The sequence below is a fragment of the Oncorhynchus clarkii genome, chromosome 9, assembly GCF_045791955.1.
Source record: "Oncorhynchus clarkii lewisi isolate Uvic-CL-2024 chromosome 9, UVic_Ocla_1.0, whole genome shotgun sequence".
In the NCBI taxonomy this organism is placed as follows: Eukaryota; Metazoa; Chordata; class Actinopteri; order Salmoniformes; family Salmonidae; genus Oncorhynchus; species Oncorhynchus clarkii.
Window position 1 is genome coordinate 33,203,234 of NC_092155.1, and position 13,934 is coordinate 33,217,167.

Genomic DNA, 13,934 nt, shown 5'->3' on the forward strand with positions numbered 1-13,934 from the left:
TAGATTATCCATTTCAATTTTATAGAATTAAATTCGATTTCAGTTATTTCAAATTCAATTCAAATTCTGCTTCCTGTGGGGTGTGACCAATACAATTTTGCAATTTAATTGGACACTGTGGTCCAATGATAATACTCCCAGAAAGCACACGTGCTGACAGTCGTGGATTTAATCCCTGCCGCACCCCAGCAGACTTTATCTCTTCCTTTGCCTCTCTTCCCCATCTAATTCTTCACCATGTAAATAAAGCTTAAATAAATACATAGAAAAGTGGAATTTCATTTAAAAAAAAAATATATATATATATATATATATATATATATATATATATATATAAAATAATTGACCCTAACCCTGACACATACAGTACATACAGTATATTGCTGTTGGTTTTGTGATATCCATGTTCCTAGAAGTTGACTGTTTCTTGTGAGGAGGCTCTTTGCCAGAATAGGCTTTTACCTCTGAGTGGAGTGAATTTGAATTCAAAACCAAAGACGTAAGGTTATATTATATGTTATATGTTGAGTTATCTAATCACTTTGTTGTATAAGCAAAACCAAAATGGCTTTTTGCAGATTTTTGTGTGAGGATCATGGTCACTACTGTTGATTGATACTTCTTCGTAAAAGTCACTCGATGGTTAATTGGTAATAAAAATAAGGAACACTAACTTGAAGTACAGCGTGGGTGACTGTGAAAATGACTGCATGAGAATTGCTAACTTAATACATAATTCAATAATTCTGTGTGCATGTTTCAGTTTGCTGCAAAATACTGGTAATATAACCTCAATTGATTTGCTATTACTGTATACAGAGAGTATACAGACTGCATATATGCAGACAAAAACACCTTTCAATTGAAAATAAATTGCACAAGGTTGATAGATATTAACCACACATATTTGTTGACATTTTGTACATAGAAGCCTAATATTATTGTGTCAAAGAAATAGCGAAATGTTAAATATTAGACAATTCATTATTTTTTGAGAGAAAATTCTCACAGGTATAACACAATTCAGCCTGATATTTTTTTATCATGCATTTCCCTCCTACTATAAACTTCTCTAGGAGCCTGAATATTCAAGTCTTAATTTCAAGAGTGTGCTAAACATTCACTAATCTAAATAGATCATTGTATGATTCTTTCAAACATTGAGTGCCAGTTCTTTTATCTACTACCTTATTTTGACATAGACATATTGGTTATGAGTGTCCTATCTGAGTTTACACATGCTTTGCTTATTCAGAGTGAATAACATTGTAAGCTATTATATATTCTGAGATGCTACAGTTAAGGCTGATTCAATCATGTGCAGATAAAGGAAAACTACCCTGTGGTTTCACTCAGAAACTCTTCTTCTTGCAGACTGTTGGCGTTATGCTAAATTGAGATGTGAATGAATGATTCATGCAAAATTACCAGTTGCATTCGCGTATCTCAACTCTGAATAAGGTCCGTAGTCATTGGATATTGATGTGTGAAAACATCTGTCCTTTGCAGAATAAACATTGGGTCAATCGTGGTGCGGTTTTCCTTTTCTGCAAATTGATTGAATTGGGTTCCAAGTCAACATTTTCCAGTAGAGTTTAATTGGCGTGTGAAGAATGGCAAGCTCTGTACATTATGAACTCTTATGTCCAATGGCAGGTGGAGAAGAGGATAAGATAATCAGTAGGCCTATCAAGACCCAGGAAGAGTCAAAATCCACCTACAGTACATATTACTGCGACAGTACAACTGACGCTACTACTATTTCAGTAATTATAGCTAGTGTGTCAATCAAAGAGACATGGTGAGCAATGACATCTGGAAAGGGGGATGTAAAGTTTGAGCTTTTGGACAGAACACAAGATGAATTAGGAAAAATCTGTTCCTATCTCCAGCTCTGCATGCAAAACTGCTTGGACTGTTTCATCTTTTGATGCTTGGTCACTAAGTACACAAGAGAGGAGAAGTTTATGGCTCAAAACCATATTTTAGTCTTATGTAAAACCAATGCTTTGTGTGTAGCATTAGCAACATCCCTTCATCCAAGGGTTGCACATCATCAAACTCACTAGAACAACAGACACTGGAGTGACAAGTTGAGAGAAGTCATCTAGTCAGTCAGTGAAGTCAGTTAGAGGGTCATCCAAAGTGTTATTTGAAAAGTTTTTTTTTACAATCAATCCTGAAGCTGAGAACAATATTGTGGCAACACTGGTCTGTTGTGCCAAGCTCAGCCAGCTTTGTCAGAAGTCTCTTGTGTACTTCCTGACCTCAAAGTCCACAGGAGGTCAGAATCCTCAATCTGCTAGGAGTAGTCCAGAATCAACTGATCTAGTAAAACAGGTGACATGCATAAGATGGCATAGTTGTTCCTCTATCTGGCTAATACACCACCCACCATCCCCCCAAAAATGTAAACCCCCAGCCATCTACACGCACACAATTTTTTTATTTATCTACTTCCGACCAATGAATCCGCTGAGCCATATCTTGCGGCCTCATTCTTGTAGGAGTCTTTCCTCCATCCCATCCCCATGCTTCTTGAATCTTGTGTTAGGGGTGAATGTTTTCTGGCAGGAGTGGAGGGAGAGGATTTTCAAATGGATATAGGGCAGGCGATGATCTTGTCTTCCAGCATAACGCTGACCACCAGGAACACTAAGTAGAGCACGAACATGATGAAGCCCAGCAGTTTGCTCATCCGCCACTTGCAGGCAGCAATTGAGATAATGACAAAGATGAGCATGAGGAACAGCAGCACAATGGCGCAGAACAGCCCGTTAGAACTCACCGCCACAGGCTGCATGTTGTTGATGATGGACCAGAGGAGCCATGGGAATGGCAGGCTGAAACACACAAAATAAACACACACACACACACAGAGTGAAAACATGTTTTTAGGAATTTTTGCAAATGTCTTGAAAATTAATTACAGAAATATCTTATTTGCATATGTACATTCACTCCTCTGAGTCACTACTTTGTAGAAGCACCTTTGGCAGCTAATACAGCTGAGTCCATCTGGGTCTTTAAGAACTTTCCACACCTGGATTGTGCAACATTTGCCGATTATTCTTTTCAAAATTCCTTGAGCTCTGTCAAATTGGTTGTTGATCATTGCTAGACAACCATTTTCAGGTCTTGCCATATATTTTCAAGTATATTTAAGTCAAAAATGTAACCAGGCCAATCAGGAATATTCACTATCTTCTTGGTAAGCAACTCCAGTGTATATTTAGCCTTGTGTTTTAAGTTATAGTCCTGCTGAAATCTCCCAGTGTCTGGTGGAAAGCAGACGGAAACAGATTTTCCTCTAGGATTTTGTCTGTGCCTAGCTCCATTCAGTTTATTTTTATCCTGAAAAACTCCCCAGTCCTTAACGATTTCAAGCATACCCTTAACATGATGCAGCCAACACTATGCTTGAAAATATCGAGTGTGGTACTCAATAATGTTGTATTGGATTTGCCCCAAACTTTGTATTCAGGACAAAAAGTTAATTGTTGGGGCCTCCTGAGTGGCACAGCGGTCTAAGGCACTGCAGTGCTTGAGGAGTCACTACAGATCAGGGTTCAACCCTGGGCTATGTCGCAGCCGGCCATGACCGGGAGACCCATGAAGCGACGCACAATTGGCCCAACATCGTCCTGGTTAGGGGAGGGTTTGGCTGGCCGGTTTGGATGTCCTTGTCCCATAGCGCTCTAGAGACTCCTGTGGCAGGCCGAGCGCATGCACACGGACATCAGGTGTACAGTGTTTTTTCCGACACATTGGTGCGGCTGGCTTCCGGGTTAAGCGAGCAGTGTTTCAAGAAGCAGTGCGGCTTGGCAGGGTCATCTTTCGGAGGACCACTGCCAATACGTGTCACATATCAATTTGCTAACAATGTAAAGAAATATATATATATCATTGTGTTAATAAAGCTGCATACAAACATGGTCTCTTTTATTATTTTCTTGAGTAAGGCAGCTCCAAAATGTCGGTGTTTCAGCCTAGCTCAGTTCTTTCTGTGGTGGCGGGGTAAGCCAGCAGAAGATACGGAGCGTTGCGCCGTGATTGGCTCAGTCACTCATGGGGACACTACATCACCGCAAGTCTAAGGGGAGAAAATTCTAGCCACTTGGGTGCTGCCATAGAGTTACATTAGAAGTGCCCATCCAAGAGGGCTCAAGGTCATTGGCCACAGATAAAATGACGACAAGTCACGTTACAGTTGGTTGGACTGATGATGTCAACATCATACTTTCAAAATTATAGTTAGCAGTCATCATCCTGAATCAAGTCAACAATCTACTTGAAAATCCTTCTCATATGAAGATAAATAATGAAGAGAAATTATAGATAAAACGTATCGGTGCTCATCGGCCATTGGACATAAACATTACACGAAATGGAAATCGCAAATTCAACAATGGAAGGAATCAGTGACAGTGCCTAATGTTAACTGCAAGCATTGCAAAGCAATTACTAGCCTGCTATATGGAGTGGCTGTGTGGTCCCAAATCTGGGATTAAGGGGCTCTTTTACAAGTGTAAAATGATAAACATTCAACATTGGCCATGCTGTCAATGAAGCATGATTTGTGCTGCGTTCAAAACAACTGTTAACTTGGAACTGCGAAAACCTGACTTCAGTGAATTCAAGACAACTGGGAAGTCGGGATTAAACCAGCTCCGACTGGGAAAATAGCCACCTTCCTGTTCAAGGGAGCACAGCACAACAAGGTGAGTCTAAACATGGATATGTATATGCCAGGGAGATATGTATACTGTAGCTAAGAAAGAAAGTTGTGTAGTAAGGTGTTAGAAGTCCATGAGCCTCACCCTAATAATTTGGTCTTATTTGCCTCTCTTAATTTGGCCTACTGTTCTGACTTGGTGATGCACATGTAGCCTATAACCTGTTTTAGAGAAAGGTTATCATCCAATATTGTAAGAGCTTTCCATGTCTGCTTATATGCCCCCTTTATTTATCCTATGGTTATGACTTGGTGTAGAGTGAGAACACTGTAAGAACAGCCCATGTTCTGAATTCTGTTGCTGTACATTTCAAAAGTGCTAAACAAATAGTTATATTGCCTACATCCGTCATAGCTCGGCTTGCCTCTTATCCACTTGTCGTCCCCTTATGCCATAGTTTGTACATCTCAATTGTCATTAGAAACCACATTTGTTTAAGCAAGTCAGCCATATCAGCAATATATTTTTAAAAGGCAGTAAATGAGGCTGAATGAACTGCTTTGCTGCCAGACAAGGCTCCGATGATAGCCAGGTGTAGCAGTAGTAAGATGTTTGGACTGCTGTTGGGACAGCTTTATGTAGGTCGTTTGTGGGCACCGTTTGAGTGCAATTCATGTATTGTTTAGTGGCTTTGCTGGCATGCATCCCACTATTTTTTTTGACCACCAAGATTTACATGCTAAAATTGCCACTGCAGAGGACGCATGGCTCTCGACCTTCGCCTCTCCCGAGTCTGTACGGGAGTTGCAGCGATGGGACAAAACTGTAACTACCAATTGGAAAATATATATATATATATGTGTGTGTGTATGTGTATGTTATCATGTGTATGTGTGTATGCATGTGATCCATCCTCAGTTTTGTTCTATCACAGCCATTAAAATCTGTAATTGTTGGGCCTCCCGGGTGGCGCAGTGGTTAAGGGCGCTGTACTGCAGCGCCAGCTGTGCCATCAGAGTCCTGGGTTCGCGCCCAGGCTCTGTCGTAACCGGCCACGACCGGGAGGTCCGTGGGGCGACGCACAATTGGCCTAGTGTCGGTAGGGGTGGCTTGGTCGGTAGGGGTGTCCTTGTCTCATCGCGCACCAGCGACTCCTGTGGCGGGCTGGGCGCAGTGTACGCTAGCCAAGGTGGCCAGGTGCACAGTGTTTCCTCCGGCGCATTGGTGCGGCTGGCTTCCGGGTTGGATGTGCGCTGTGTTAAAGAAGCAGCGACTTGGTTGGTTGTGTATCGGAGGACGTATGACTTTCAACCTTCGTCTCTCCCGAGCCCGTACGGGAGTTGTAGCGATGAGACAAGATAGTAGCTACTACAACAATTGGATACTACGAAATTGGGGAGAAAAAGGGGTAAAATTAAAAAAAAATAAATAAAAAATATCTGTAATTGTTTTTAAGGCTTCATGGTGAAATCCCTGAGCTGTTTCCTTCCTCGCTGGAAACTGAATTGGGAAGGATGCCTGTATCTTTGTCGTCCATTGTGTAATTAATTAATAACTACACCATGCTCAAAGGGATATTCAATGTCTGCTTTTTTTTACTCATCTACCAATAGGTGCTCTTCTTTGAGGAAGAACCTCCCTGTTTTTTTGGTTGAAGCTGTGTTTGAAATTCACTGTTCGACTGAGGAACCATACATATAATTGTATATGTGGGGTACAGAGGTGAGGTATTCACCATTAAACAATTATGGTTAACACTATTATTGCACAATGAGTGATTCTATGTAAGTTATTATGTGACTTGTTAAGCAAAATTTTAATCCTGAACTTATTTAGGTTTGCCATAACAAAGGGGTTGAATACTTATTGACATTTCAGATTTGAATACATTTGGAACATAAAAAAAAAAAAAAATTACACTATGTCATTATTGGGTAAGCCAAGTGACAAAAACATCTCAATTTAATCCATTTAAAATTCAGGCTGTAACACAGCAAAAGTATTAAAGTATTAAATACTTTCTGAAGGCACTGTAAATATTTTGTCTTGTCCATTTGCCCTCTGAATAGCACCCATACACGGAAACCATGTCTCAATTGTCTCAAGGCTTGAAAATATTTCTTTAATGTGCCTCTTCCCCTTCATCTAAACTAATGAAGTGGGTTTAACATGGGACATCAATAAAGGATCATAGCTTTCACCTGGATGGTCTATGTCATGGAAAAGGACAGGTAACTGATCTCAACAGTATTGCTAAACGTTGCACTTCAACGTAAATCTTGGCTCTGTTATAAGTACACTCAAGAAAACATATTTTATTTATCACAGTGATTAAGGAGCAGCATTAAAACAGAGTAGTATGCCCCACCAACATTAGAAAACTATACAGAAAAACCTAAAATAGCTTAAATAAGTAAATCAATTATGAAAAAATTGTCTGATTAACTGATAATTGACACAGACAGGGTGGCGTAGCAGGAAGATCGGAAAGCTATAAACCTAGAGGTTGTGAGTTCAAATCCCAATTGAAGACATGTTAAATAACAATTACTGTATAAATTAACATGCACAATGTAAGCATGTGCGTCAAATATATAAGTTGAAAACATTGTATGTTAACAGCACTGTGTGTGTAACTAGTTCCACAGGCATTTTTTAGGTAAGATATAAACATTTAAAACATCTAGTTGAATGAACATATGAGGCAAATTGAGCAAACACATCATTTTAAGTTGACAGAATTTTTGCCTACCTTTTCTCATGTTGGAGCTAGGTTTGATCCAACTAAACATTTTAAGTTCAGGTAACACCTTGACCGAAAAGTTGAGTTACTTAAAAATAACTAGATGAAACAACTAGCTAGATGTGGGTTTTTTTGTGGGAACTTCCAGTGGGAACTTCCATGTCACCCATGGGCAAACCTTATTCAATCAAACGAATTAGAGAATAAAACAAAGTTCAATGAACTTTTACATCATATATCTGGCAAGCATTTATCATATAGATGGAAATAATTGTTATGAAAATGGTATCCAAGTGTAATTATTGTGGTTTTAGCGAATCCCAAATTCACTATTGGATAAGAACAAAGTAATATGACTGTTACTATGTAATATGTAAAAACTTCCCCCAGCACTGTGAGAATAATCTTATCTTTCAAAATGTGAAACTAACAGATATTAAAAGAAATTAGTAATTCAATAGAAGAGTGGTCACAGTACTGATGATATTAGCGTACCCAACAGTGATGTCAAAGATGTTGGAGCCCACAGAGCTGGACACAGCCATGTCTCCCAGCCCCTTCCGTGCAACAATGACACTGGTGATTAGGTCAGGAATGGAGGTACCAGCTGCTAATATAGTCAAGCCCATGATCTCTTCTGTAATCCCAATGGTCTCTCCAACCTGTAGATAGAAAAGAGAAATAAATTGGGTAAATAAAACTAAATATTTTTTTTCTTCGCTGAGGGGTTGAGTAGAGGAATGAAAGTGAGCTATACTTTGGACATATTTTTTATTTTTTTTCTCCATTCTGTTAACATGCATGAGGAGAAAATCCCAGTATTTGGGGACAGGAGATACTTTGGCACTCACTCTGACTATTTGGTGCTGTCTAGCTTTGAATGACATCCAGGTCTTAGCCTGAATACATTTCACAGAAGGCTGCTAATAACAATCCCACAGCATTCTAACCCTCTGAATATCCTGCTACTTTTCTAATTACCCACTTGCTTGAAAACATGCTTGTGTGTTGTTCTGTGTGAGGAGGTGGTTTAGTGTCTTCACAAAAGGTAACATGATTTCACAAAATGTAATACTGAACCATCCTGCATTTTTCAGCAGCTATGGTGTATGAATAACTAGGGCTGTTGCGGTGACCTTATTACCGCCACAACGGCGGTCACGAATCATGACGGAAGTCAAATTCCAAGTGACCGCTTAGTCACGGTAATTATGCTGCTTCAAGCTCTAATGCTTTTTAGCAAATGTGCTAATTGCCTGGTCCTAAGCGCTCTCTTGTCACTCTGACATCAATGCAAATGGAATCGAAAATCTAATCAAACACTTCAAGAGAGCTCATGAGCTCATGTTGCGCAACATTTCTATAGGTTTTTTTCAGTCTTTACTTTTGAGTAGAGCCAGTGTGTCTATGAATGCGGATGACTCAAAACTATACACGTCAGCTACTACAGTGACTGAAATGACTGCAACACTTAACAAAGAGCTGTACTTCATTTCAGAATGGGTGGCAAGGAATAAGTTATTCCTAAATATTTCAAAAAACTAAAAGCATTGTATTTGGGACAAATCATTCACTAAACCCTAAACCTCAACTAAATCTTGTAATTAATAATGTGGAAATTGAGCAAGTTGATGTGACTAAACTGCTTGGAGTAACCCTGGATTGTAAACTTTCATGGTCAAAACATGTTGATGCAACAGTAGCTAAGATGGGGAGAAGTCTGTCTCTAATAAAACGCTGCTCTGCCTTCTTAACAGCACTATCAACAAGGCAAGTTCTACAGGCCCTAGTTTTGTTGCACCTGGACTACTGTTCAGTCATGTGGTCAGGTGCCACAAAGAGGGACTTAAGAAAATTGCAATTGGCTCAGAACAGGGCAGCATGGCGGACCCTTAGATGTACACAGAGCGCTAACATTAATAATATGCATGTCAATCTCTCCTAGCTCAAAGTGGAGGAGAGATTGACTTCATCACTATTTGTATTTGTGAGAGGTGTTGAATGCACCAAGCTGTCTGTTTGAACAGCTGGCACAGAGCTCAGAAACCCATGCACACCCCACAAGACATGCCACCAGAGGTCTCTTCACAGTCCCAGTCCAGAACAGACTATGGGAGGCACACAGTACTACATAGAACCATGACTACATGGAACTCTATTCCTCATCAAGTAACTCATACAAGCAGTAAAATTTGATTATAGAACAGCAGGGGCTGTGAAGCAACACAAACATAGGCACAGACACATGCATACAAATACACAATAACATACACACTATGCACACGCGTACACATGGATTTTGTGTTGTAGATATGTGGTAGTCGAGTATGGGCCTGAGGGCACACTTAATGTATAGCTTAATAGTTTATTAACATTTTAAGCTAAATGCTCTTATCTGTTACATCAGCCTCATTGCTTTTGAAAGTTTTTTTATGGTATGGTTTTATTAATTTGGGATCTATTGCATCCCACAACTGTCCCAGAGTATGTTTGAAATATTTATTTACTGCACAGAAGGACAAGTTGACCAATAGAATAGTTCAACTTTTGTACTATGGGAGATAGTAGATTGACATAGGCTAGTGCTTTTGCTGTTTGTTAGACCTACTAATTTATATTTATTAAGGATCCCCATTAGCTGCTGCCAAGGCAACAACAAAGTGTGTTCCCTCAGGCTACTACTCTACTACCACATATCTACAAATAGAAAATCCATTCATATGTGCAAACGGGTGTCTGTGCCTGTGTGTTTCTTCACGGTCCCCGTTTTTCAATAAGGTGTATTTTTATCCGTCTTTTAAATCTGATCCTACTGCTTGCATGAGTTACCTGATGTAGAATAGAGTTCCATGTAGCCATGGCCCCGCGTAGTACTGTGCACCTCCCATAGTCTGTTCTTGAATTGGGGATTGTGAAGAGACCTCTTGTGGCATATCTTGTGGAGTATGCATGGGTGTCTGAACTGTGTGTTAGTAGTTTAACCCTTGTGTAGTCTTAACATTCTGTATACTTCCCTTGTCCTAAGGGTAAAACATGACCCACCTTCACTAAACCCCTAAAATAAAGCAGCTTAATTGAAATTTAAACTCCAAATATTTTTTTGCATGAAGAAACAACCGGTCATTCATCACAAACTTTGTGAATATCTGGGATTTCCCTCCTCACGATGCAGAAAGACTGCATTTAATCAGTGGACACCACTCACTTTTATTACAACACACCTGTCATAATTGTTTTCTTTATTAAAGTAGAAGTTAATTATTATTATTATTATTATTGCTAAAGGTACTGCATAGGTGTAAACATAAATGTTTTAGCAAGATATAGCACTTGTATAGCCAAAGAAAGTAGAAGATATGTGCAGAAAGTAGTTTTGAATGCATTTTATTGAAGGGAAACAATAGCAGTCTTGAACCTTTTTGGCAACATAGTGATATATTCTTATATACTCTACAATGAGGAATTCAACTACAAAATACTATTCTTCTCCTATTTTTTAACCATTGCCCCCACGCACAAGGTGTATAAACAACAACAATAAATAAGAATAAAATAAGATTATAGATACAAAACAAAAACGTGAAGAACATAAATCAATCAAATCTAATTAGCACATGTAGGACAGTATGTAAGTGTGTGTACATGGACTTTGCAGATGTATTTCTCATGTGCAGCACATAGTATTTGTTTTTACAGTCCTTCTTTGGGGGGCAGAATTGGCATGTCCTCCTCTTGCCTGCCCCAGCTGCAGCCTTGGGTAGATCAGGACAAGATTCAGCCTCGTGAACAGCTTTCACAAGCGCTGCAGTGGTTGCTCTGTGGAGGAGGCACTACTTTCTTTGAATGTTTGGGGTTACAAGTGCCTTTCCCAGCTGCTCCAGGAATACCATCCTCTTGTTCCGCTTATCAGGCATCAGGGTAGGGTTGATCTTGTTCCATATCACGAAGGCATTGTATGACTACACATCAATTATGTTATGGAAGATGACCAGGGGCCAGCGGGCAGTCATCCTCCTGCAGCTGTAAGTTCCAATCACCTTGTTCAGGTTGTCCATGTCTCCTTTATCGTGATTGTAGTCCAGGATGACGGCTTCCTGTCCTCAACATCACTGATTGTGCAGTGTGCTCAGGAGGACCACATTCTTGTTCCTCTTTGGAAGGTTAGAAACTAGAGTGGTGGTGGGGGTGAAGGCAAACTTTGATGAGAAGGCCTCTCTCCCCCTTGTTGCGAGGACTGCAGGGGGGAGCTCAGGCTTGTTCTTTCTAACTGTGCCAACCATGGTGATCTTCCTCTTCAGGAGCTGCTGGGTGAGTTCAATCAGTAGCACAGATAATCTCCATTTCTCATTGTGTGTGTGTGTGTGTGTGTGTGTGTGTGTGTGTGTGTGTGTGTGTGTGTGTGTGTGTGTGTGTGTGTGTGTGTGTGTCTTTGTGGTTTTTGTGGTGTGTAAATGATTTTATAACTGCCGGGTCAAAAATGACCCTGGTGGTGTACAGCTTTCACGGAAGTATGAACAAAAGCGATGATTCACTTTTTCTAATGTTGGGGTCATTCTAGGAAAAGTCATCAAATTTCATGTTGAAAAAATATAATTTAAGGGTTTTTGTCTGCTGTTAAACATAGTGGTGGGTCATTTTTTACCCTTAAGACAACGCACGGGTTAAACAGACACCTCGGTGCATTCAGCATGTCAACACTTCTTACAAAAACAAGTAGTGATGAAGTCAATCTCTCCTCCACTTTGAGTCATGACAGATTTAAATGCATATTATTAATGTTAGCTCTCTGTGTTCATTTATGGGCCAGCCATGCATGCTGCCCTGTTCTGAGCCAATTGTAATTTTCTGAGGTCCTTCTTTGTGGCACCTGACCACATGACTGAACAGTAGTCCAGGTGCGACAGAACTAGGGCCTGTAGGACATGCCTTGTTGATAGACTTCTCCCCATCTTTACTACTGTTGTATCAACATGTTTTGACCATGACAGTTTACAATCCAGGGTTACTCCAAGCAGTTTAGTCACCCCAACTGACTGCAGCTCTTTGTTAAGTGTTGCAGTGATTTTATTCGCTGTAGTAGCTGACCTGTATAGTGTTGAGTCATCCACATACAAAGTGGCTTTACTCAAAGCCAGTGGCATGTCATTGGTATAGATTGAAAAAAAGTAAGGGGCCTAGACAGCTGCCCTGGGGAATTCCTGATTCTACCTGGATAATGTTGGAGTCTTCCATTAAAGAACAACCTCTGTGTTATGTTAGACAGGTAACTCTTTATCAACAATATAGCAGGGAGTGTAAAGCCATGACACAGATGTTTTTTCAGCAGCAGACTGGGATCGATAATTTCAAAAGCCGCACTGAAGTCTTACAAAACAGCTCCCGCAATCTTTTTATCAGCAATTTATTTTAGCCAATCATCATTCATTTGTGTAAGTGCCATGCTTGTTGAATGTCCTTCCCTATAAGCATGCTGAACGTCTGTTGTGAATCTGTTTACTGTAAAATAGCATTTTATCTGGTCAAACACAATTCTTTCCAAAAGTTTACTAAAAGTTTGTAACAGGCTGATTTGTCGGCTATTTGAGCCAGTAATGGGGGCTTTACTATTCTTGGGTAATGGAATTAAATTTGCTTCACTAAAGGTCTGAGGGCACACAGTTTCTAGTATGCTTAGATTGAAGATATGGCAGATAGAAGTGGCAATATTGTCTACTACTATCCTCAGTAATTTTCCATCCAAGTTGTCAGACCCCGGTGGCTTGTTATTGTTAATAGACAACAATATTTTTTTCACCTCTTCCACACTCACTTTACGGATTTCAAAATTACAACGCTTGTCTTTCAAAATTTGAATTTGTAGTGTCAGCGTTTGTTGCTGGCATGTCATGCCTAAATTTGCTAATCTTGCTAATTAAAAAATCATTAAAGTAAATCACCAACATCAGTAGGTTTTGTGATGAATGAGCCATCTGAAGAGAAAGAATACTGCTAAAGCGTTCAATGTCACCATTCAGAGTGAGCACAGGGCCAGATATAATGCACATGTTATTAGTGTCTAGCAGAGAATCTGTCAGCTATTTAAAATCCAGGTTCAACTGTTCAGAGCTGCCCTTCATAATATGTGACCCGTTTCAGGAAACTAGGCGTATGTCGCAAGTCACGACTTCACAGGAGAGCCATTTTTATATATTTTTTTTTTTCATCAAAATGCGTTTTTTTTTTGTGTCAGAAACGCCTTTTGGAACTTTGGAAATTTCATGTGCCTTAATAACAAACTTACATGCCATCTGTAAATATGAAAAATAACTGTTAAATTACGAGCCCTGTTGGTTAAGCTACAGAAAAAGACAAGCAACCTTCCCACTAGCCATGATTGGCTGAGATAATGAGTGGGCTGGACGCCAAGAGAGGAGTTCAGATTGGTCTGCCATATAGAAGGCTTCTGTCTATTTTAGCTGGTCAGTCTGTGTTGGTTAATCCTGTCGAACGCAGCTTTTAAAAAAAATATTCTGTAG

The 13,934-nt window shown here is 39.8% G+C and overlaps 1 protein-coding gene across 4 annotated transcripts in view; it reads right to left on the bottom strand.

Annotated features, from left to right (window-relative positions):
• Window positions 1-524: 524 nt before the first annotated feature.
• LOC139416214 (sodium/potassium/calcium exchanger 2-like) overlaps window positions 525-13,934 on the bottom strand; it is a 168,057-nt gene continuing 154,647 nt past the window's right edge. For all 4 annotated transcript variants that reach the window (XM_071164624.1, XM_071164623.1, XM_071164621.1 and 1 more), the window contains 2 exons: window positions 7,915-8,081; window positions 525-2,843 (listed from right to left, as the gene is read on the bottom strand). In XM_071164624.1, coding sequence (XP_071020725.1) covers window positions 2,594-2,843; window positions 7,915-8,081 — 417 coding nt within the window. In that variant the 3' untranslated portion in view covers window positions 525-2,593. The remainder of the gene's footprint in view (window positions 2,844-7,914; window positions 8,082-13,934) is intronic.